This window comes from Otolemur garnettii, unplaced genomic scaffold, assembly GCF_000181295.1.
Source record: "Otolemur garnettii isolate 467f Iridium unplaced genomic scaffold, OtoGar3 scaffold00119, whole genome shotgun sequence".
NCBI classification, from domain to species: Eukaryota; Metazoa; Chordata; class Mammalia; order Primates; family Galagidae; genus Otolemur; species Otolemur garnettii.
This window is the reverse complement of record NW_003852514.1, coordinates 54,579-80,681: the sequence shown is the minus strand read 5'-3', so window position 1 is coordinate 80,681 and position 26,103 is coordinate 54,579. Positions and strand designations below refer to the sequence as shown.

Genomic DNA, 26,103 nt, shown 5'->3' with positions numbered 1-26,103 from the left:
AACAAACATGTCTTGAGCACCATTTGCGTGACTGACACTGTTTTAGGAGGTGAAGATGCAGAGATGAACAAGGCATGGCACCTGCTCTTGAGTTTGCAACAGAGATGGGGAGACAGTTAAATAAACAGAAAGGCCAGATCTGGTGGTAATACATATTTTAATAGACACATGCATTGAGTGGATAGGAGGATAGGAGATGGGATCAGGAATGTTCCTTCCAGGAAATCTAAAACTTGAATGGACCCAGGAAGGGGTGTAGGTAGTCATCAAGTAATTAAGTGTGCTGGAGAAAGAGAGTGATGGTGGAGGGACATTCCTCAGAGAAATGGCCAGATCAGGAGGCAGGAGGAAGCCTGAGCTGTGTGGGAAACAATCAGAGCAGTGAGGTGCAAGCAGAAAACTGAGCTACACGAGACATGGAGTGGTGTAAAGAAGGGCTTTGTGTATATCACACTGTGGTTTTATTCTGGCAATGGGGAGGAGAATTGTTCAGTTATTACAGGCAAGGGGATAAGTCATAGGATTACTTTAGAACAATAGTTACTGGGATTCAGTGGAATTCAGAGTAGAGGAAATGAAGCTGCAAGGAGATTTATTAGAAGTCTAGTCTAATAATTTAATAATAATGATGATGATAGCTAACTTTTTTTTTTTTTTTTTGGAGACAGAGTCTTGCTTTGTTGCCCTAAGTAGAGTGCTGTGATGTCATAGCTCACAGCAACCTCAAACTCTTGGACTCAAGTGATTCCCTTGTCTCAGCCTCCCGAGTAGCTGGGACTACAGGTGCCCGCCATAATTTCTGGCTATTTTTAGAGACAAGGTCTTGCTGTAGCTTAGGTTGGTCTCTGAACTCCTGAGCTCAAGCAGTCCACCCACCTCAGCTTCCCAGAGTGCCAGGATTATAGCGTGAGCCACCACGCCTGGCCGTAGCTAACATTTATTGACCATTTATTTGCTAGGCTCTGTGGTATACCTTTTAAATGCCTCATTTTGTATAAATCTGCCTTATAGCAGGTATTATTATTTATTGATATTTTATACTTTGGAAAACTGAGGTTTTGAATTTTGCCTACAATTGCTTAGATTGTATGTAACAGAGCCAAGATTTTAACAGAGGCTAGTGATTTGTCTTAACTGTCATGCCATATTGCCTCCAAAAATATTTTTCATAATAATGGCTGACATCAGAATGTTTGCTGTGTGCCAAGTGTTTTGCTAAACCATTTTACATGGATTATTCCGTGTACTCTAAATTGTGGGTAATGAGAACCCAATCTAGGGCGGCATTAGAGAAGGAAGGGGCTAGGTTGGACAGTCAGGCAGAATTGGTGTGTCTTGGCAAATTGGGCTTGGGAGGGTAAATGTAGCATGACTTCAGGTTTTCTAGCTGGGACAAGTAGGTGACATTCATGAGAATTGGGGAAAGGAGTAGGAGGAGGTTTGGACAGGAAAGTGAGAAGTTTGTTTTGAACTTGATTTGAGTTATTGGTAAGATGTCAAAGTAGAGATGGTGTCATTTGGAATTAGGAGTCACAGGCATATAGGTGCAGTGGAGACCAGACACAGGTGTGTTGGACACACAAAATCTTTCTCTAAATTTAGGAGCATGGCCCAGGGAGTGTCATTAAAGGTTGTTAGATTATGTGACTTGTTATGTGTAGACATAACTCTGCAAGGGACAGGGGTAACTCTTCTAAAGTTGCATCAGCATCTGCTTTTCTTTTCTAACTCTTGTTCTCTTTCTTGGGTCTGTATGAGAAAAAATGCCTCTTTCTGCTTAGTTCTGAGGGCGCTGCCATCTTCTAAACAGTGGAGCACAGCTGCCTCATCATTGCAGTATTTTAGACATTCTTCTGGTGCTTTCCACTGCTGCCATTACTGCTATGATATAGTCTTAACCAACATGTTTTTAACTAATGCAAACACCCTCGGACTAGTCAAGCAAGGAGTACTCATAAAGGGGTACAATCTATGGGGCACGTGCTAGAAGATGCAAAAAGCAGCTCACGGATTTGACTGTGAATGGAAATAGAGAGGGTTGTATTAGATGTCTCGGAGAAGGTCCAAAATTTCAAAGAGAGGGAAGTGGTTCCCATCCAGTATTAAAATAATAAGTCTTCTCTGTGTATATATGATGCTGGGAAATTGTCTTGCAGTTTGGAAATCACTAATTTTTTGAAAACAAATATTAGATATTATTAAATGCTAGAAGTAGGATTTAGCATCTATTATGTTTTAATGTTGCCAAATTATTCTGAAAGGAGCTAGGATTTCAGCTTTAGTTTTTTCCCCATCATACTCTGTCATCAGGGTAAGCTCTAAATTACTAAAATCTCTGCCGATCTTTCTACTCCTTGAGTGCAGGGCATGTAGCTTGCTCACCTGGTAGCCATCAAAGTGCTTTCTATGGTGTAGATGTTCCAGAAACAACGTCTGTGTGCAAATGTCTTCTTTCTAAATGATCCATCACTACTTCTCCACAGTTTGGTTATTTTTGCCTGCTGGTAGACATACTGATTGCAACATTGTGCTTCTAGCCTTAGAATGTGATTAAGGTCCTGTCTAATTTTGTTTTAAGATTATGTTAATGGTTTTATACTGTGAAGTTTATTAGCCCTGTGGTGCCATCATTTCTTCTTTTTTCCTCTTAAGACGTTTATGATTTCCATTGAACTTAAAACAATGATTTCACGAAAACTTTGGAAGACTTTTGGTATCTGAAGTATATGGGGGGGGTGGTGGTGACTAACTTTTGGTATGAATGTGAGGGTCATACCTCTTGTGCCAGGTGGGGTGTCCCTATGGATACTTGGGATAACGTATTTCACCCCACAGCAGATTCACATCTGCCTCGCCTGGAGCGTTCGAGACCACTACGGGTCAGAAGCAGGTTTTGTATCATCTTTGGCATCTCTACCCCCGTGTGACTGTGTGTCATCAGAGGCCCCAGAGTCTTGATCACTGTGCCTTCCCCGCTAGACTCTGCCAGGGCTGCCTCTGGTGATGGACAAGTCACTGCAGGGGTGCGGGCTGTCCATCTCCAGCATCCTTAAACACGCTCAGGGGCACTGAGGGAAGGGGCATGTTCTGTGCCTGGAGAGTGAAAAGGGATCGTGAAATAACCAGACTTACTCTTCAAGGACCTACTTCTGTCATTTCAGGCATCTTTTACTTTGTCTTTTTCTATTACAGTTAAACCCAGAATTAACTACCGTTGATTCTGTAGGCATGTGGTTGAGTTTTCAGTTTAACAAATGGTTTCTGTCTTTGATTCTCCAGCCTTAAGTTTATGAGCTGTGTTTCTTTATTCCTCATGATAGTGCTTTGATACCTCCTTCTGTCCCTTTTATCCAGCCCCTTTTCACTCCCCCCCCCCACACAGTGACAAAAGCCTAGACACCAACATGACCAGATTGCACCTCCCAGCTATTAGGGACAGTTTGGTGCCACGCACGTCTCCAAGTCCCCAGCCCTTCCTGAACCCTTGTTGCTCTCAGTTGTGAGCTATTTCTGTGGCTGCCTACACTTTAACCTTTGTGCAGGGCCTGCTAGGGGGAAGGGGAGGCCGGAAAGGATGGGGTGATACTTAGAGTTACCATGTTCTCACAAGCTTCCATCTTTACTGTTAATAATAACCATAGTTTTGTCACCTATCAAATGTATCCCTAGTTAAAATTTGACTTAGCATTGACTTAAGAACCCTAAGGTTTCTGAGAGTTTTGAGTTAAAACTGTTTATATAGCTTTTAATAATACAACAGATCCTTAAAATAATGTTGTTTCATTCAACATCATTTTGTTAAAATGTTGATGACCAAAAAAAAAAATTAGTTCCCAGCTAGAGCCACTCACCCTATGGAGTTGGCACGTTCCCACATCTGCATGAGTTTTCTCTGGTCCTCCCGTGTCCTGTCACAGCCCAGAGATGTATATGTTGGGCTTTGCTGATCTGTTTGCATGGCCGCCGTCTGAGCGAGCGTGGGTGAGTGGGGGCGTGATGGGAGTGCGTTCTGTCCGGGTCTAGTTCCTCCTTGACCCTGAGCTGTGGGGAGACACTCTCACAACTCTGAACTGGAATACCTGGGAAAATCATCTTTCTCATTTTTATTAATCGTTATTTATTTCTCCATTTTCTTAAACTCAACGGTAAGAATATTAAATATTATTATGTATGTATTTCATTCATATTTATTCCTCTGTTTAATATTAGAAGTGTTTTGGTCTTTATCTAGAAGTTGGGTGATGTTTTTGTGACCAGAAATATGCTGTGGGAACTTAACTCTTTTTTTTTTTTTTTTTTTTTTTTTGAGATAGAGTCTCACTATGTCACCCTTGGTAGAATGCAGTGGTGTCACAGTTGACAGCAACATCAAACACTTGGGTTTAAGCTATTCTCTTGTCTCAGCCTCCCAAGGCTAGGACTACAGGTACCCGCCACAGTGCCCCCCTATTTTTTGTTGCAGTTGTCATTGTTGTTTAGCTGGCTTGGGCTGGGCTTGAACCCGCCAGCCTCAGTGTATGTGACCGGCACCATAACCACTGTGCTACAGGTGCCAAGCTGGAACTTAACTCTTATTGATGTGGATGAGCCTGTAGTAAAATCGGTTTTATTATCTTTTCCCTTAAAGTCACACTTTCCAGAAATCTGTCTGCAACATCAAGTAAGGACTTATTGTATTAGAAAAGGGCAAACTGTTTTATCAGTGTTCTTTGTAAAATTTTTAGGCCATTTAAATCTTAACTAGTTTCAACCATTCAGCCACCTTCAGTTGTCATGCCGTAAATCTGATTGATTTTTACCTCTACCTACTTCTAAAAGTGCTTCGTTTCTTATATTTGGAGTTGTTTGGGACTAATTTTATTATTTTTTAAAATTTTTTTATTAAATCACTTATATAGATCATGTATACATTAATGCATTTATGGAGTACAATGTGCTGATTTCATATAGAATTAGGAATGCTTGTATCACACTGGTAAATATATACCTCATCTAGTTTACTTAATTATTGTGTTAAAACATTTATACTCTATACTAATAGATCTGACATGTACCCTTGCATTATGCACCATAGGTGTGATCCCACCATTCACTCTCCCTTGATCTGACCTCTCCCCTCCTCTCCCTTCTCCCCCTCCTCCCTCCTTTATCTTGGGCCATAGTTGTGATCTATTCTTCATATGAAAGTGTGAGTGATTGTAAATTGGTTTCATAATAGTACATTGGATATTTTTTCTTCCATTCTTGAGATACTTTACTAAGCAGAATATGTTTCAGCTCCATCTATATAAATGAAAAAGAGGTAAAGTCTCCATCTTTTTTAAGGCTGCATAATATTCCATGGTGTACATATACCACAATTTATTAATCCATTCATGGGTTGATGGGTACTTGGGCTTCTTCCATGACTTGGCTATTATGAATTGAGCTGCGATGAACAATCTGGTGCAAATATCTTTGTTATAAAGTAATTTTTGGTCTTTTGGATATACACCTAGTAGAGGAATTGCAGGATCAAATGACAGGTCTACTTTTTGATGCCTGAGTATTCTCCATACTTCTTTCCAAAAGGGATATATTAGCTTGCACTCCCACCAGCAGTGCAGGAGTGTTCCCTTTTCTCCACATACACACCAACATCTGTAGTTGTGGGATTTTGTTATGTGAGCCACTCTTACTGGAGTTAGATGATAGCTCAAAGTGGTTTTGATTTGCATTTCTCTGATGTTTAAAGATGATGAGCATTTGGGCAGCCCTTGTGGCTCAGTGAGTAGGGCACCAGCCCCATATACCGAGGGTGGTGTGTTCAAACCCAAACCTGGCCAAACTGCAGCAAAAAAATAGGTGGATGTTGTGTTGGGCGCCTGTAGTCCCAGCTACACCGGAGGCTGAGGCAAGAGAATTGCCTAAGTCCCAGACCTGGAGGTTGCTGTGAGCTGTGATGATAGCACTCTACTGAGGGTGACAGAGTGAGACTCTTTCTCTAAAAAAAAAGAAAAAGAATCAAACAAAAGATGATGAGCATTTTTTCAGTGTCTGTAGGCTATGCACCTATCATCTTCAGAGAAGCTTCTGTTCAAGTCCCTTGCCCACAATAAAATGGGATTACTTGTTCTTTTCTTATTAATAAGTTTGAGTTCTTTGTGGATTCTGGTTATCAAACCTTTGTCAGAAGCATAACCTACAAATATCCTTTCCCATTCTGAGGGTTGTCTGCTTGCTTTACTTATTGTGTTCTTGGAAGTGCAGAAGCTTTTTAGTTTGATCAGATCCCAGTAATGTATTTTTGGTGTTGCTTCAATTGCCAGGGGTGTCCTCCTCATAAAGTATTCTCCCAGGCCAATTTCTCCAAGTGTTTTTCCTGCACTCTCTCCAAGAATCTTTATAGTTTCATGTCTTAAGTTTAAATCTTCTTTCCAGTGAGAGTCAATTTTTGTTACAGGTGAAAGATGTGGGTCCAGTTTCAGTCTTCTACAAATCTCCAGCCAATTCTCCCAGCACCATTTGTTAAATAGAGAATATTTCCCCCCATTTATATTTTTTGATAGGCTTATCAAAGATCAAATGACGATAAGATCAAATGACAATAAGTGTCTGGGTTCATCTCTTGGTTTTCAATTCTGTTCCATATATCTACCTCTCTATTTTTGTGCCAATACCATGCTGTTTTGATCACTATAGATTTATAGTATAGTTTGAAATCTGGTAGCATAATTCCTCCTGATTTGTTTTTATTTCTGAGTAATGTCTTGGCTATTCGAAGTTTTTTCTGGTTCCACATAAAACAAAGTACTATTTTTTTCCAGATCTTTAAAGTATGATGGTGATGCTTTGATAAGGATTGTATTAAATTTGTAAATTGCTTTGGGTAATATGGACATTTTAATAATGTTGATTCTTCCTAGCCATGAGCATGGTATATTTTTCCATTTGTTAACATTTTTGGCTGTTCCTTTTCTTAGAGTTTTATAGTTCTATTTATAGAGATCTTTCACATCCTTTGTTAGGTATACTCCCAGATATTTCATCTTTGGCACTACTTTAAATGGTATAGAGTCCTTGACTGTTTTTTTGGCTTGACTATTGTTGGTATATATAAAAGCTACTGATTTGTGAATATTGATTTTCTATCTTGAGATGCTACTGTATTCTTTGATCACTTCTAAGAGTTTTGTGGTTGAGTCCCTGGGGTTTTCCAAGTATAAAATCATATCATCTATGAAGAGTGAGAGTTTGATCTCCTCTGACCCTATTTGTATACCCTTGATCGCCTTCTCTGGCCTGACTGCGATGCCTAAGACTTACATTACAATGTTAAAAAGCAGTGGGGACAATGAGTAACCTTGCCTGGTTTCTGATCTGAGTGGAAATGCTTTCAATTTTACTCCATTCAATATGATATTGGCTGTGGGTTTGCTGTAGATGGCCTCTATCACTTTAAGAAAAGTCTCTTCTATACCTATTTTCTTAAGTGTTCTGATCATGAAAGGATGCTGGATATTGTCAAAAGCTTTTTCTGCATCAATTAAGAGAATCATATGGTCTTTGGTTTTTAGTTTGTTTATGTGATGAATTATATTTATAGATTTATGTATATTGAACCAACCTTGAGATCCTGGGATAAAACCCACTTGCTAATGGTGTATAATTCGTTTGATGTGTTGCAGGATTCTGTTTGCTAGGATTCTTACTGAATATTTTTGCATCTATGTTCATTAAAGATATTGGTCTATAGTTTTCTTTTCTTGTTTGGTCTTTCTTGATTTGGGGATCAGGGTGATATTTGCTTCATAGAATGTGTTGGGAAGCATTCCTTCTTTTTTGATGTTTTGGAAAAGGTTAAGTAATATAGGTACTAGTTTCTCTTTAAAGGTTTGGTAGAATTCTGATGGGAAGCCCTCTGGTCCTGGACTCTTCTTTTTTGGGAGATTTCTTATAGTTGATTCTATTTCAGTACTTGATATAGGTCTGTTCACTAATTTTATTTTTGGAATGCTGCAGTTTTAAGGACCAGTATGCTTAGTGTCATAATGCTTAATGCCACTTAGCCAAGGATAGCACGCATCACAGGACATACTATTACTGGTTAATATTTGGAATAAGATACTGGTTGGGATTTTTGAAGACCCTGTATATACATATCACGAATATGTGAATAATAGCAAATTCATAATGTAATAAATCTTGAGACCTGCAAAGAGAGATGTGACTACGGGTATGAGCAGTAGTTGTGACTTCCCAATTGTTTTTTAAGTATCTAGCAAGTACCAAAGGTTTTTCCCTCACTCAAAATTTATGGGATGGGGAAGCAACTCATCACCCATTTCCATGTAACAGGAGTTGTTTTTCTCCAACACCAGGCATGCAAGAGGCCTCAATGAAGCTCACGGAGTCATTGCATGAAGTCTATGAACCAGATTGGTATGGGCGGGAAGATGTGAAGATGGTTGGCGAGGTAAGAGCCAGGCGGCTTCTGTAAGGGTCGCACTCAGTCCTGCTCATTCCTCCTGTCCCCTTGACCCCCTTCATACCTCATGGTCTTAATCATGAAAGGAGACAGTACACACAGGAGGTGTGAGGTCTTCTGCTCTCTGATCATCCTGAACTTACCATGAACAGTGAAGAGGACTATAAAACCATGGGCAGAAGTGTGTCATTTCTTTAAAATAACAATATCATTTTTCTGTTGTCAGTATAGGTTTTAACAACTCATTTCTAGAGAAATGGGTAATGGCATGGCTTTGTGTCTGAACTTGACCTTTTGCCCCCATCCTGCTACTGACTGACTGCACACAGTAAGCACACCCATCCCATTATAACACCAGCTGGTCCCTCCACTGATCTGCAGTCTAGAGGCAAGTGCAAATTCAACCCACTCACAACATTTGACTTGAGGAGGGTTTTGGCCCTAGACATATCTTAACATCTGAAGTCAGACTTCCAGCTGAGGACCGTGTGGCTGGCAGGATGTAAGCAAGTCGGTATTTCTGCTTTGTGGAAAGCTGACTGGCACAGAGTCAGAGTAGTTCTGTGTGATGGTGGGCCAGTTCTTTTGTTTGTTTTGTTTGTTTTGTTTTGTTGCCCTGGGTTTAGTGCCATGACATCATCATAGTTCACAGAAATCTCTAACTCCTGGGAGAAAGTGATTCTCAGCCTCCCAAGTAGCTACAGGTGCCTACCACAATGTCCTGCTAATTTTTCTATTTTTATTAGAGATGGGGGGGGGCGTGTCTCGCTCTTGCTAAGGCAAGAATCTGGAGCTCAGGCAATCTACCCATCTTGGCTTCCCAGAGTGCTAGAATTACAAGTGTGAGCCACTGCACCAGCCCAGACCAGTTCTTTAATCTTCTTGGGATTTAGTTTCCTCATCTGTGAAATAAAAACAATAATTGTATGTGCTCACAACACGTTTATAGCCTCTGTGTGTATGTCATCTGCCTCGCCAGTGCTTGGTGCATGTTATGATTATTGATCATCAGCCATCCAGGATTCTCTCACATATAAGTTCTTTGATAAAACAAAGAGCAATTATTTGTCATATCCACTACTTCAGTTGAGTTATTGCCACTTATTTAGGCACAGAAGACCTAATTTAGATGTGGCAGCCAGAGGTCAGGGGAAGGTCTCATAACATGATGAGATGAACATCTCTGCAACCTTGAGAAAGATGGGTTATGAGTGGAGTGCAAGGCTGCTCCATGACAGTTCTGACCCGAGTGGTATGGGCAGGAAGATGTGATCAATCCTGACATTAATCTTCATAATCTCATTATAACTAAGCTAAAAACAGATTTATTCATGGGTAAAGCGCTTGTTTTTTTTTTTTTTAAGGTCGTTATTGTCACCTTTATTTATTTTTATTATTACCTGGGATTCATTGAGGGTACAAAGAACCAGGTTACATTGATCACATTTGCTAGGTAAAGTCCCTCTTATAATTGTGTCTCTCTCCCCAAAGGTGTGTCACACACTGTGACCTCCCACCCTCCGTTCCTCCTTCCCTCTCTTGGCTCTCCCCTTTCTCAACCCCTCCACTGTGTACTAGGTCAGTAATTATCCTCGTATCAGAATTGAGTACGTGGGATTCTTGCTTCTCCATTCTTGTGATGCTTTACTAAGAATAATGGGTTCCACTTCCACATCCAGGTTAATATAAAAGATGTAAAATCTCCATCTTTTTAATGGCTGAATAGTATTCCATCGTATACATATACAACAGCTTGTTAGTCCATTCCTGGGTTGATGGGCATTTAGGCTGTTTCCACATTTTGGCGATTATAAATTGAGCTGCAATAAACAATCTAGTGCAAGTGTCCTTATGATAAAAGAGTTTTTTTTTCTTCTGGGAGATGCCCAGTAATGGGATTGCAGGATCAAATGGGATACTCTGGTTTTTCTTCCAATCAAATAAGGAAAGCTCTTATTGACAATATTGCATCTTTCAAAAACTTTCAGGGTGTGGATTTGAAAAAATCAGCCAGTGCACATCATTTTCAAATGCTATTATAAAGTAATTGTGTCTTCTCCCCTTTCAGTATAAAACAATTGTTTCAACATCATGTTGCTAAATACTTTGTACATTTCTGATTAATTGTGTATTACTAAAAATTCATCATAGAGAAAGAATTTTCTTTAAGGTAGTTATTGTCATATTTATTTATTTATTTTTTATTATTATTGGGGATTCTTTGAGGGTGCAAAGAACCAGGTTACATTGAAATAATAGAAACTTTGTTAATAACTTTTCAGAATATCATTACACTTTTTAATTTATTTTAATTATGTGACAATGTAGGAGTGATTTTTTTTTTTTTTAAAGAAAGTGGCTGTTATCCTACTTGTAGCTGCTAGGATTTTTGGTATCCGTAGATGCAGATGCAGCTCTGGCCTCTACTGATGAAGAAACTGAATACTATATGTTCATAGGGTGTACTTACATTAGAAGATGAGCCTTTTTGGTGAAGTTACATTTTTTTTTGGCTTACATAAAATTATTGAACTGAGATTTGTAACCAAGATCACTCCCTCCCTGAAAATACGTCTCCTTGTCCAGAACATAGTCTCATGGCTACACCAGGATACAAAGGAATCTGGGAAAGAGAGTCCTTATCCTAAGTGGTGGAGTGCCCAGGTATAACTGGAAGATCCATTCCTGAGAAGAATGAAAGCATAGAGACTAGGGAACAAGCAGAAGATTCTTTCAGAAGTGAGAGAAATGTAGAGATGACATTCTTGAGCACCTGCCATTTATCTGTGATTCTGTGAAGGACATTACATAAATCAATTCATTTAGTTGGATAAATTGAACTTCAACTTCAGGTAGGTTCAGTTTCCCAAAATCACATAGCTGGGATAGGACTCCTACTCTTTTGAGACAGCCTGTTGTAATAGTTAGCTCATGGACTTTGAATTCAAGGAGATAGAGCTGAGTTGAAACCTGTGTCTGTCATTAATCTACTGAATGATCATGGCCATGTTATGTGACATCTCTGGACTTCAGTATTCTCTTCTATATGGTGGCAATAATAAGTCTTTTCTTATAAAACTGTTGTGAGAATTAAATGACTATTTGTGCATCATAAACAAACACATACACACACATACACACACACACACACACACACACTGACATAAAGAGTTGAATCCATGCCTTCACATAGTTATGGTAGTTAATAGTAGTTGTAATAATAGTAATTCATTGTGTTTATCATAGTTGATCCTCTAAGTGGTTAAGGCCCTTGCTAACAAGACTCGTTTTTCTCCTTCCCCTGTGGAAGCTTAAGCAGTGGATTGTTTTTTGTTTCAGTCCAGGGTGGTATCTAATTTCATGGATTGTGTTAGAAGCCGTTATTTCAGTGGAGTTCTTCTCTGTCTCTTAGCCCCAGAGGCCATCCATAGGAATATGGAGATCTTTTGACATTTCTACGTTCCTTAGTAGTGTAGAATCAGAAGTAGATTTTTATTAAGCTCTTACCAAGCCTATATTATTAATTAGAATGAGTGGCCGAATAGCATTAAGATTTTATTGTATTTTTAACATCTAATATCTGGGAAAGTATTACTTGTCTGATTTTACAGATTCAGAGTTTTTAGAAGTTTGGTGAGGAGTATCCAATTAAAATAATCCACCAGCTGCCTAATTTGCTTTTTCTTTTAGAAATGTGATGTACTGTGGGAAGACTTCCATCAAAAACTAGTGGATGGATCCTTGCTGACACTGGATACCTACCTGGGCCAATTTCCTGACATAAAGGTATTTTACTCTGTGTTCATAAAGTAAGAATTGAATGGTCTCATACAGTTACTGAAATATGGACAAGAGAAGGAGAATTAAAAGTCCTCAAGCTGACATCAAAGACAACTGGTAACTTTTCATTTATTTAAGCATGGAATTTTTATACTATTCCCGTCAGTTTGAAATGAAATGCAGTTACAGAAATCACATTTCCACTTTAGTGAACTGCTTCAGCTTTCTCTTCTCTGTGTAAGTCTTTTTAACCTATAAATATAAAGCCATAAATCAGAGCTACCAAAAATTCTAACTTTTTATATTCAAACTTTTTCATTATATAGTATTTGACAAGGATTTCTATTAGAATAATAGAAGGAAAGGGGAAACTTCCTTATAAATTTTAGCATAAAATCTGATCTTTGCTTGTTTACTGTTTGTTTTGCACTTGTTGATAGTGCACCTGGGTATTTTTTCTCTCATTGCAATTTTCAAGTTCAAAATGAAATACTGAGATATTAGTATTTCAAATTCATTTGCATCTGGACCTAAAAATATCTTTTCTAAAAAATTTATCTTATTTGACATTCAAATATATTATAGAGGCAAATGCACACTGAAGGACTGAGTGTTTATTGGAATTCACTCTGGAGGAAAATACGCAGTTAAACTATTTAGGTTGAATGTAGAAAATTGTAAGTCTGTCCCTGGCCACCCCCGTTGTTTTTCTGCTGAATGTGGAATTCTAGTTAAGACAGGCATGTGCTGTCCTGCCTATTGGGTGAGAAGGCCATGAACCAGCATCAGTGAATATTTGCTTTGAGTATCCTATTAGGTGTCTTCTGATACATACTTCCACTTTTCCCGACCTTTGCAGTCATGACCGCATACCAGGAAACTATCTGCAGGAATGTGAACTGGCCTTGTCCATAAAACATAGTGAAGTTTCTTGGCTAACAAGCAACACTCATAGCAAAGACTTTATTTATTTATTTATTTATTGTGGGTGTGTGTAAAAATATGGTTTACTTAATTAACTCGTTTATTTAATTTGATTTACTTAATTTGTTTATTTGTTTAATTGATTTCAGGTTAATGTGAGGGTAGAAGAACTGGGTCAAAATATTTGAGCTTTTTAGGTAGAGGCCCTCTTGTCGTTGTGTCCTGCACCCAGAGGTGTTCCATTAGGTGGGAGCACCCCAACCCCTCCCCATCTCTCCTCTGTTCCCTCTCCCACCAATTTGAAATGAGTTTTTCTTTTTTGTGGGTGTGTATTGGATCATCTGCTGGTTTCAAAATAAAATTGGATATTTGCTTTAATTCTTCTCGTACTTTACTAAGAATGTGTTTTGACTCTATCCAGGTTAATACAAAAGATGTAAAATTACCATATTTTCTTATGGCTGAATAGTACTCCATGGTATACTTATACCACAGTTTATTAATCTATTCCTGGATCGATGGGCAGTTATGTTGTGTCCACATCTTGGCAATTGTAAACTGAGCTGTGATAAACAGTCTAATGTCTTTATGATAAAATTGCAAATGTCTTTATGATAAAATTATTATTTTTTCTTCTGGGTAGATGCCTAGTTTGGGGAGTGCCATTTATTTTTGCAACAGTTCAAATTACAACAGTTCAAAATGAAATACTGAGATATTAGTATTTCAAATTCATTTGCATCTGGACCTAAAAATATCTTTTCTAAAAAATTTATCTTATTTGACATTCAAATATATTATAGAGGCAAATGCCTCTATAGAGGCAAATTTATGAAGTCTTCTTCATAAAATCTTTCTCCAGGCCAACTTTCTCAAGAGTTTTTCCCATACTTTCTTTTATCTTCTATTTTTGTCATTTCATGCCTTAGATTTAATCTTTTATCCGTCTTGAATCAAATTTTGGGAGTGCTGAAAGGTACGGGTCCAGTTTCAGTTTTTTACATGTGGTTATCCAGTGAATAGGGATTCTTTTCCCCAGTGTATGCTTTTGTTTGGTTTATCAAAGATCAGATGGCAGTAAGAGACTGGTTTCATCTCTTGGTTTTCTATTCATATCCAAATGTCTGCTATCAAATCTGCAAAGAAGAGCTTGTACCTATAATGCAGAAATTATTCTAAAACATTGAGAAGGAAGGAACCTTCCTCAGCACATTCTATGAAGCAAATATCACCCTGATAGTAATAAATTTTATCACTTTTCCGTCTCACACTGAAATGATTATGTGATTCCTTCTTTCCTCATGTAAGTATGGCATAGAACATTTATGTATGTTGAACCATCCTTGCATCCCAGGGAGGAATCCTATTTAGTTTGTTAGCATGTTGTTGAATTATTTTGCATCCATATTCATCAGGATAGTTTTCTCTTCTTTTTTTTTTCCACATCAAAGAGTTCAATTTATTATTGAACATACTATGAAAGGAATTTAGTCAAAAAGACCAAAGCCCATGTCATCATCCGACTCCTCAGATTCTTCTTTCTTTGCTTCTATGTACTTCTCCTCAGCTGGGGCAGCAGCAATGGTGGGGGCAGGGCCTCCAGGGCACCAGCTGCAGGTCCACCAGCCCCTACATTGTAGATGAGGCTTCCAGTGAGTGCTTGGCTAGGACCTTTGCAAACAAGCCAGGCCAAGCCACGTTCAGTATTTACACTAGCTGCTTTAATGAGGCATTGATCTTATCCTCCATGATTGTCACCTTATCATCCTGCAGAATGAGGGCCGAGTAGATGCAACTGAGTTTGGAGACAGAGGCCATAGCGCAGGTGAGTGTGGGGCTAGCTAGCGCTGCTGCTGGGCACGGTGCTGGTCTTGGGATGAAGAGATGGCCTCATCCCATTGTGGCCTCAGCCTCCTCAGAAGGATGGAGCACCTTGGTGGCAGCTGGGGAAAGCAGTTTTCTTTACTTGTGGTATCATTCTCTTGCTTTGGTATCAGGGCCTTGGAAAATGAATTTGGAAATGTTCTACAACATTTTGGAAGAGTTTGAGAAAGATTGGCATTCATTCTTCTTTAAATGTTTGGTAGAATTTGCCAGTGAAGCCATCTGGTCCTGGGCTTCTTTGGGAGAGTGGGTAGGAAGTTTTTGATTGCCTATTCAAACTCTTTGTTAGTTATGGGTGTGTTTAGATTTTCTATTTCTTCATTATTCTATCTTAGATGGTTGTATGTTTCTGGAAATTTATCTACTTGTCCTACATTATTCACTTCACTGGCATATAACTGTTCTATTAGTCTCTTAGGATCCTTTTTATTTTGTGGTATTGGTTGTAATGTCTCCTCTTTCATTCCTGATTTTATTTGAGTCTTTTTCCCCCTAACTAAGTTAGCTAAACGTTTAATTGTACCTGCTCAAAAAACAAACTTCTAGTGTCATTTTCTTTCTACTGTTTTGCTTTATTTCATTTATTTTTTCCTTCCTTCTGACAGTTTGGATTTAATTTGTTCTTCTTTTTCTAGTTTTTTTAGATGTAATGCCAGGTGGTTCATTTGATATCTTTCTTTTTAAGGTAGGCATTTATCACTACACTACCCCTTATTAGTACTTCTTTTGCTGTATCTATAAGTTGTGGAATTTTTTTTAATTTGTATTAAGATATTTTATAATTTACCATTTGCTATCTTCTTTGAGCCATTGTTGTTCAAAGCATGTTGTTTAATATCCACATATTTTTGAATTTTCCTATTTTCCTTTTGCTCTTGATTTTTAGTTTCTTTCTCTTGTGGTTGGAACAAATATTTGGGATGATTTTATTCTTGTTTTGTGAAGACTTGTTTTACAACCCAACTTGTGATCTGTCAAAAAACTCTTTGTATCATTTTTTGTAAGGAAGGTCTAGTGGTGATGAACTTCTTTCAACCATTATTTCTTTGAATAATCTTTGTCTGTGGTTGTGGGATTATGTGTTCTTCTAGGATTCCCATAACATATTAATTGATGCATTAATTATCCTTTGATGGTATCCCCCTTAAGCTTTCTTCACTCTTTTTTATTCGTTTTTCTTTTTTCTCTTCTGAAAAAATAATTTCCATGATCTGTCTTTGGATTTACTAATCCTTTCTTCTGCTTGATCTAATCTGCTTTTCAAGACCTCTAGTGAATTTTTCAGTTCAGTTATTGTATATTTTGGGTCCATGGTTTCTGTTTGGTGGGTTTTTTTTTTTTTTTTTTTAGTATTTTGATCTCTTTGTTGAAATTCTCACTTTACTCTTATATTCTTCTCCTAACCTCAGTGACAGTTTTGAATTCTCTGTCAGGGAAATAATATATCTCTATTTCATTAGGATCTATATTTGAAGATTATTTTATTCCTTTATTTCAAACGTATTTTCCTATTTCTTCATTTTAGCATCTTGACTATCTGTATTGGTGTCTGTGCATTAGAAAAAATAGCCACTCCTTTAAAAACTTTACATGCTAGCTCTATACAGGAGAAGACCCTCACCAGTCATCTCATTCATAGATTATGAACACCTATCAGAATTTTCTATGATTCCAGCTGCTTTGTTGTTGTTCTTAGCAATCCCCAGGGCATTTAGAAAATTCTGGGTGTCACTGCTCTGAGACAAACGAGACTGAAGTTATTTTCTTTGGAACCTCCCAAAAGGTTGTATTCTTGGATGCTCCCTCCCCAGGCAGAAGGTGGGATCTAGGGTTTTTCTATTTTCTCTGAGTTCAGTGGACTGGCTGTGGCAACTACTTGTATGGTAATTAATTCTCCCTAAGAGTGTGTTTTGTTTGTTTGTTTCTTTTTGCCTGCTCTGAACTAAACCAAGGGCAGGGGCTGTTGCAAGTGTCTGCAGGTATGTTTGAACTGCTGTTTGTTTTCTGTAGACCCCAGGGGATTACTTTATGCCATATATGTCAGTTCCCTGAGCAAGCCAAGAAAGAAGACACAACCTTGTGTAAGAGCCAAAAAAATTGAGATGCCAGATGTGCAGTCCAACTCCTTCACTCTTCAGTGAGGAGCTGGGAGTGTGGCAGTCTTTCCCTATTGTATGGCATTGAGCTGGGGGCAGAGGATATGGTGAGAAAGTATCTCCCTCTTTCTTGTTGGCGTCAATAGGGTTGGATTTGCATTTGTCTTAGGTTCGGGGTCCATTCAACTAGTTTCTGGATTTGTCACAAAGGAAATTGATCCATGTGTTGGTGTTAAACTTTTGTGTCCATCAGGGTAAGGAGACTGTGTAGCTTCCTATTCCTCCACTTGCTGACATCACCTCTATGGCACGATAATTTAATCCCTTAAAAAAATGAAGAGTACTTAGTAAAGCAGAAGAGCATAAATTAAAAACTATGTCTTTGAAAATTCCAAAACAGCTTGAAATTTGTCCAAATTGTTCATGGGATATATATTCATAGTATGACTCAGCTAAGCCAATGAGGGATGTGGTTGACTGGAGAAGACATTTGTGTTATTAAGAAAATGTAAAGATCCTAGTTGTCATTGTAATGCCCAGAGATAATTATTTAGAAATTGGTTATAATTTCTAGGAAAATATGTTTTCAGAAGACACAGACACATACATGCATTCACGCATGCATGTACCTGTGTTGTAACACAGAGACTTAAATAAAATCATTTCAGATTATATTGGCTAGTCTTTTCAGTTTATTATTTCTCTTCAGTCAGAAAGACAAAGAAACCAGTAGAACATTTATTTACTTAAGCAGTTATTTGGGGGGGATCCATTGTATCTTCTAGTTATGGAACCATCTAGAGACTTGAGAATAACATCATCTTGGTCTTTTGCTAGATACCCTGAAGAGAAGTTTATATCAAGTCTTTATGTGCATCATGGAAAGAGGCTGAAATAAATCATTCTTCCTCTCTTTCTCTCAATCCACGTTTAGAAAATTGGAGCTATCAACCAAGATAGAGAACTGTTGAAACCATGTAACATGACAAGGAAATAGCGGTGTTTAACTTGGCGAGAAGACAATTTGGAATTGGAGAGTGTGCAGATACTTGTATTTAATATTTGGAAGGATTTTTTTTTTCTGTGAAAATGGACTTGAGTTATTCTGTGTACCTTTACTCTGAAAATGGAAGTTAAAAGTAGGTATAGACTTTATCACTTTATAAAATTAGTGCTAAGTGATTATGTAATGAATGGGTTATTGATAGAAATGAGGATTACGATTAAAAATACTGAGTGGAGAATTTTCAAAACATGAAACACAGTTTACTTCCTGGATTCCCATTAAAATCAACAGGCCATGTGCGATTAAAACCTCAGGCAAATTTCCAAATATTTACTGTGGCCTATCAGTGAGGGCTGTGGAGTACCACTCATGAGGGGATGATGTTTGACTTTTCCAGCTGTGATTGTCAGGGCACCCCTGTGTTGCAGTTACTGTTATGCAGCTTTGACATCTAAAATCAATGTTATAATGACAGCCTGCATGCTCACCAACTCAGGCTGGCTTACAGCTGTGAGCAGTTATTGTAAAATGTAGTTTAGATTGTATCTTGGCAGCTATGCCTGGGCAATTAAAATGTGTTTACTGCAATGTGCTAAAATGAATTCCAAATTGCAGTATTGTTGAATTTTTAAAAATAATATATAATAAATTATTTTTTAATTGCAGAAGTTCAGTGCATGGTAAGAATCTCAAGAAATTTTTTTTATTTTTTATCAAGATGTGTTAATTAAATTTATAATTTATATGATTAAATATACTATAAGGTGTTTAAAAAGAATTTTCTATTGAAAAGCAAATGTTCTAGATTGCTTATAATGCGTAACATGATGTAAATGCTATATAAATAGATATTATCTTGTATTGTTTGGGGATAATGACAAGAAAAAAATGTCTGTATATGTTCAGTACAGATCCAAAAAAAAAAAAAATAAAGAGCAAATGTATGTTAAATTTCCCCTTCTTTAGGGCATTTGAATTTTCCCTCCAAGTTTCCCAAATATCAGAAAAGTAAGGAAATTAGATTTGTTTTCTTAACACAGAAATGTATGCATCAAGATGAATTATGTTCTTCAAAAAGTCACTTCAGCCATGGTATGCTATCAGCTCTGTAATTGAGTTGTCAGTCACACAAGAAAATGAGTCACATTATTTACTTTGCTCTAATTTTTGAATAAAATTAAGATTTCACAATGCATTCTTCTACCCATATTCCCAGATATAAAAGTAATTGAATTTTGGATGTTTTCAAAAATCAAATTCATTTTTGAGGGATCAAGATTTGCTACTTGAAAGATATTAAAGGCGCAGCCAGGCCTGAAGGCAAGTTCATAAAGAATTGCTTTCTGAGAGTTTGTGTATAGTACACAGGCCACTGCTTCAAGGGACAGGACCTCTCTAAAGGTAGCAGTTTAGATGTTTGCTAAAAATAATGAGCTTTTCCGCCTTAAAGGCACACAGTGCTCACCACACCTCAAGGCTTTCACTCTGCCCTGCCTGCAACACTCAATGCAGTGGGTTGCTATGCGGATTCATGGGCTATGACTATGCTTTGTAGGCCACGAACACTTATATTATTACTGTGTGTTTTCTTCTTCCTACAATAAAAAATAAGCTGTGTTTAAGGCATCTCCTCCTGCAGTAGTTCTAATTCTTAGACAAGCTGGGTATGAGAGGACTATTGGGGAGATTTTTTAAAAGTACAGATGTCTAAGCCTTGCCTCAGACTACTTAAATCAGAATTGCTTAGTTTGGTGTTAAGGAATCAGTATATTTTACACAATTTGTTAATTATGCTTTTTTATTTAACTTTTGTTTAGTGGTTGCCCTAGAATTCATAATATACATCTTTAGCTTACATGTCGAACCACAAATTTATACCTACACTTTGAGTTTCTCCCTCCTTTCCTATGTGGTATCATTGTGATAATATTTTTCATTTATATTTGTGATAAATCCCATACCTTGTTTCTGGTTTTTGCTGTGAATGATTGGTTACCTTTCTATGCAATTAAAAGTAAGGAAACAAAGTCTCATATATTTACTTTAATTTTTATAATTACTGGTACTCATTCCTCTGGGTAGCTCCTGTTGCTATTAAAGTTCTTATTCTGGCAAAGAATTCCCTCAGCTTTTGTTTGTCTGAAATAAACCTTTTATTGCATCTTCACTCTTGGAAAATACTTTCACTAGATGTAGAATTTGGAGTTTACAGATTTGTATTCATTTTTATTTTAGAAATTGCTTTAAATATATCATTCCAATGTGCTCTGGCTTGCATAGTTTCTGAAGATTAGCCTGCTGTAATTCTTGCCTTTTACTTTATGTTTTTCCTTATTCTTGATTTTAAGCAGCTTAACTATGATGTATAAAAAGTGTATTGTTTGGTAGTTTTCCCTTTGGGGGTTTTGTGAGTTTCCTGGGTCTGTACTTTGATGTCTTCATGATTTTGTAAAATTCTAAACCATTAACTCTTTAAATATTTCTCATCTCTCCCTCTCATCTCTTTTTGAGACTTCGATTACATTATGTTAGACCATTTGACACTGTATTCTAGGTCTTGAATGCTCAATTCTCTGTGGGTTTTTTCCAACTCTTTTGTCTTTGTGTTGTAATGGGAATGATTTCTTTTGACCTGTCTTCAAGTGCACTGTTTATTTCCTCAGCTCTTTTGAGTTTACTGATTGGTGGTACGTTGAAGATGCTCTTCTTCTTTGATATAATTTTTTAAATTTCTGGCTTTTCCATTTGACTATTAAAGTTTCCATATCTCTGCCGAAATTCCCTATTTATGTATATTGCTGACTTTTTCAAACTAGATACTTTAACGTTATTTTAAAATTCTTGTTTGTTACTTTTCATATCTGGTCACGTCTGAGTCTATTTCTCTTGATGGTTTTATCTTTTCTCATGGGTCATTTTAGTTTTGTTTTTGTGTATGTCATAGTTTTTGGATGAATGCCAGATGTCGTGTATACAACAGTGAAGACTGAAAGAATAGTTATGCCTAGAACTTAGCATGCCTTTTTGTCAGGCCATAAGTGTGAGGTTTGGAATCAATCTAACTAGGCTAGGACCTGAGCTGGATTTGGGTTTTGTTGTTACTGTTATTATTTTCAGGGCACTACAGCCCCTCAATAATTGGGCTGCTAATGCCCTGCATTTATATTCTAATATCTTTAATATCATGTTTTCAGACTCATGGGTCAAAGTCTGGTTTTAGCTTCTTCTTTGACTCAAATGTGGTGGGCCCTCGGGTACCAGAGTTTTTCTCAGTCTTCCTGCTCCCCATTAGATTTTAGTTGCCCTTGCACACCTGTGTTGTGGAGCGAGTCTCTCCCCAGGCATTGCCCTTGCTCCAGTGACAGGCGGCTAGTGCATGTTTTTTAGTATTAGGCTTACAGTGAAGTCAGCGCTATTCCCTTTTATCCTTTCCTGGCCTTGTCTTAGGCCAACCTGCTTCATGTCTGTGGTTAGTCTTGGGCAAAAGTTTCCTTCCCTTACCCAAGTGGGAACAGACCTCTCTTCTGACAGGAGTCAGTTCTTGGGGCTGAGAAGATTCTATGAGTTGAGATTTTTCTCTTCTACTCTTCATCTGTAGCAATTATCTTTACCTGTATCTTAGAGGCCAGAGGGTTCTTTAAACCTCCCAGGCCTTCAGAGCCACATTGTGGTTTGTTATGACTCATCCTTCAGAAGTGTGGATCTCTACCTAGCCCTGTGGGCAGAAGGGTTCTGTGCTCCCTCAAGCAACCAAGAGCTTTTGCTTTGCAAGGAAAAATGCTCGTGGAGTAGAGCAAGGCTTCATGCCAATTCACTGGCCTCCATAGATCAGCTCATTCTCACCTGTACTGCCAGGGAGTGTCATGTTCCCAGACTTTCTCATGGCATCCAGTTGAGGCCCATGGAAAGGAGCTTGCCCATTAGAACAGTCTCCCCTGTGTCTTGAACACCAGCTATTCCAAAATGACACATTAGTTCAAGTGATTTTAATGAACAGAGAGGATTGTGAAACACCAGGGGAAAAGAGATTTCTTAGGAAGTAAATTGGTTTTATAGAACTGTCGTTAATATGAGCATTATTAGAATTATAAAACCAAATCTCATATTGTTTTCCACTGTCTTTAACATGGAGCACTTAGAGATTTTGAGTAGAGGATCATGAACAGTATAGGTTTATTCACAAGCAATTCTGGAATTTTTTAGGTTTTTGACTGCAAACACTGTCTTCAGTGCCACGTAGTTGGCCTAAGTGTTATCAGAAAGGAAGATAGTGATCTGATAACTTCTGTACAAAAGATTGCAGGTGTGTCCGATTTTTAGGAGTCATCTGTCTACTAAAATCTGATGTTACCTTGATGCCCAGTCAAGATCATCAGCTGTTCTGGACATAGAAAGCTTGTTGGCATCTTGCAGCTAAAGGAGACTCTGTGACTGTGTCTCTTTCTTAGCACATGTTTTCCCTGTTGGCAGAACCGCATCGCCAAGCGCAGCAGGAAGCTGGTGGACTACGACAGCGCCCGCCACCATCTGGAAGCTCTGCAGAGCTCCAAGAGGAAGGACGAGAGTCGGATCTCTAAGGTAAGGAGTGAGTTCAGGGTAGATGCCGCTTACCGTGTTTTATGACTTGTCACAACTCTGCTTTTTAAAATTAAATGTTTCATTTTTGATGAAGGTTGGAATCAAGGCAGAATTGAAACTGAAAGCTGGCACTTGTGGACTGCTTTCCATCATTTTTTATTAAAATAAAGTTTTTTTTATGTTATTGTGGAGTTCAAGAGGGTGACCCTGACTCACACGTTTTGCTCAGAATAAACTTTTGCCTACAGTGTTATACGATCAAAGGAAGTAATGTGTGTCTGTACTTCCGTATGTGTCTGTGATCTACGCTTGATGGTGAAATGCAGATTCAGATGGAAACTCAAGCTGAAATCCTCAAATACAACTTGGGATTGAGAATACAGACTTGTATGGGAGAAGATTTTTTCAGGTTATGTCTCTGACAAAGGGTTAATAACCAGAATCCATAGAGAACTCAAACATATTAGCAAGAAGAGAACGAGTGATCCCATCTCTGGGTGGGCAAGGGACTTGAAGAGAAATTTCTCTAAAGAAGATCGGTGCATATCCTACAGATATATGAAAAAATGCTCACCATCCTTAATCATCAGAGAAATGTAAATCAAAACTACTTTGAGATATCACCTCACTCCAGTAAGATTAGCCCATATCACAAAATCCCAAAACCAGAGGAGAAAAGGGAACACTTCTACACTCCTGGTGGGAATGTAAACTAATACATTCCTTTTCAAAAGACATCTAAAGAACACCTAGAGAACTAAAAATAGACCTGCCCTTTGATCCTGCAATTCCTTTATTAGGTATATACCCAAAAGACCAAAAATCACATTACAACAAAAATATTTGTATCAGAATGTTTATTGCAGCCCAATTCATAATTGCCAGGTCATGGAAGAAGCCCAAGTGCCCATCGATCCATGAATGGATCAACAAACTGTGGTATATGTACACCATATACCATAGAATACTATGCAGCCATAAAGAAAGATGGAGACTTTATGTCCTTCATGTTCACATGGATGGAGCTGGAAAATATTCTTCTTAGGAAAGTGTCACAGGTATAGGAAAAAAACTATCCAATGTACACAGCTCTATTATGAAATTAATTTATATCTTTCATATGAAATCTATAACCTAATAACAGCCTAAGTATGTTGGAGAGGAGTATGGGGAGAGGGGAGGGAGAAGGGAGAGGGAAATGGATGGAGAGAGGGTGATTAGAGGGATCACTTCTATGGTTTATCTTACAAGGGTACAAGTGAATCTTTCTAAGAGTAGAATGTGATTGTCTTAACACAATAACTAAAAAAATGGCATGAAGGCTATGTTAAGCAGTTTGATGAAAATATTTCAAATTGTATGTGAAAACACCACACTGTACCCCAGAATTGCATTAATGTACATAGTTATTATTTAATAAAAAAAAAAGAATGTCATTCTGCAATGAAAAAAAATAAAGTGCTGATAGATGCTAGAAAAAAAAAAAGAGAGAGAATACAGACTTGTGTGCTAGATTTGCATAACATTAATTTTCTTTTGGAAAACCCATTTTCAATACCTTTTGTTATGTATGTCATCACCTTACAGATGGCAACTAACTGAAGTCACCTACTAATTACACCCTTTTTTTTTTCAGTTTGGCCATTTCCTATGCCTGCACTGGCTGCCTAAATGGTCTTTCTCTATCGCATATGTAGACATGTCTCTCCTTAAGTCTTTTAATGGCTCCTCTTTCTTATAGAAAAAATTCTAAATATTTTAGCCTGGCATTTACGGCCTTTAAAATTTGGCTATATCTTACCTGTCGAGGCTTATCAATTGTCAGTCTGCCCTTCCCCTCCTCTACACCTTTCACACACACCAAAGACAGAGCCTCCACGGCCTCCATGTCAGCTCCTCAGCAGCCCCATTAGCAACTGTCCTACAGGGGAGGACTCATGCCAGGCACCCCGTTCAACATCTCATTTGTAATACCTTGCCTTAACACTGATGACAGCCTGTGAGGTGCACAAAGGGAAGGCAATATGACAATTCCACACAGTGAGAGAGCTAGAATTCCACCCCAAGGAACTCCACCCCTGCGTTTCACGCTGACTTTCCCAACTCCAACTCCTACTTTAGCAAACGTTTCCTATTTCTTTAAGATTCAGTAAAAATACCACCTTCTCTTTGTGAAAACTCCTCTCTTCTCTGTACTATCTTCCCTGTAATATACTCTGTACACACTGTAAGTCTCTTTTTTAAATACACCTGTAATGTTTAGACTTTCTACTAGACTATTTCTTAGGCGAGTCCAGTGTAGTATCCAACACAGTCTACATGGAAGGCAGTCACATATTTTTATAGAATAAATGAACCAGCCAGAAACTGCAAAAGCAACCATTATAATCAATCTAGTTTCCAGTTTTAGTTTCTTAATATTTAATTTTAAGAAATGGTGTGTATTTTAACCAAATATCTATCCTTCCCAAAGTATTTCCAGGATGCATAAGGCTACTTATGTTTTATATTAAATGGTGTTATTGTATATAGAAATAGCTTGGTTTTTAGTGTAAACATATGTTATGTTATTTTCAGGCTGAAGAGGAATTTCAGAAAGCACAGAAAGTGTTTGAAGAGTTTAACGTTGACTTACAAGAAGAATTACCATCATTATGGTCAAGGTAAAAATGCTGTTATACAGACTATACTTTTCCCCTTTACAAAGTCAAGAACAGTGAAAACTCCTTAGCTTGTCTTTATTATCTGTGATGATTCAGTGCTGTCCAGTAGAAATGTTCTCTACATTTCCATTATGGTAGCTTCTTGTCATTGGGCCCTTGGAATATAGTGAGTATAAATTGAAGAGATACATTTTAATTTAATTTACTTAAATTAAAAATATCACATGTGGTTAGCAGCTGCCATGTTGGGTGGTGCAATGTTAGCCCATGATGTATTTCTCAAGTGGAGACCAAAATCTCAGGGAGAGGCACTAGGAAAGCTGGCCTCAATTTACAATATACCCCTTTAGCTCTTCATGGAACACCCTTTATTCCGAGAACTCATCTAGCCTTCTGTCTCTGATACTCTACATTTCTTATCGAATTAAGTGCTTTTCCTATAGTTTGTTCTATTTTTTCTACCCCATGGTAGCACTTAAAGATTGTTGGAGGATGGCTCAACCAGCTAAGGCGCCAGCCACGTACACCTAAGGTGGTGGGTTCGAATCCCCAGCCCGGACCCACCAAACAACAACGATGGCTGCAACCAAAAAAAGTAGCCGGGCGTTGCGGTGGGCGCCTGTGGTCCCAGCTACTTGGGAGGCGGAGGCAGGAGACTCGCTTGAGCCCAGGAGTTGGAGGTTGCTGTGAGCTGTAATGCCACGG

General features: G+C 38.0%; 1 protein-coding gene and 1 pseudogene across 1 annotated transcript in view; one reads left to right on the top strand and one right to left on the bottom strand.

The window, feature by feature from the left end:
- The window catches only part of AMPH (amphiphysin), a 201,056-nt gene that overhangs the window by 121,620 nt on the left and 53,333 nt on the right, over positions 1-26,103 (top strand). The window contains exons 4-7 of the mRNA XM_012809958.1: positions 8,361-8,455; positions 12,158-12,253; positions 22,628-22,735; positions 25,313-25,398. Coding sequence (XP_012665412.1) covers positions 8,361-8,455; positions 12,158-12,253; positions 22,628-22,735; positions 25,313-25,398 — 385 coding nt within the window. The remainder of the gene's footprint in view (positions 1-8,360; positions 8,456-12,157; positions 12,254-22,627; positions 22,736-25,312; positions 25,399-26,103) is intronic.
- On the bottom strand, positions 14,659-14,989 carry LOC100943906 (annotated as a pseudogene).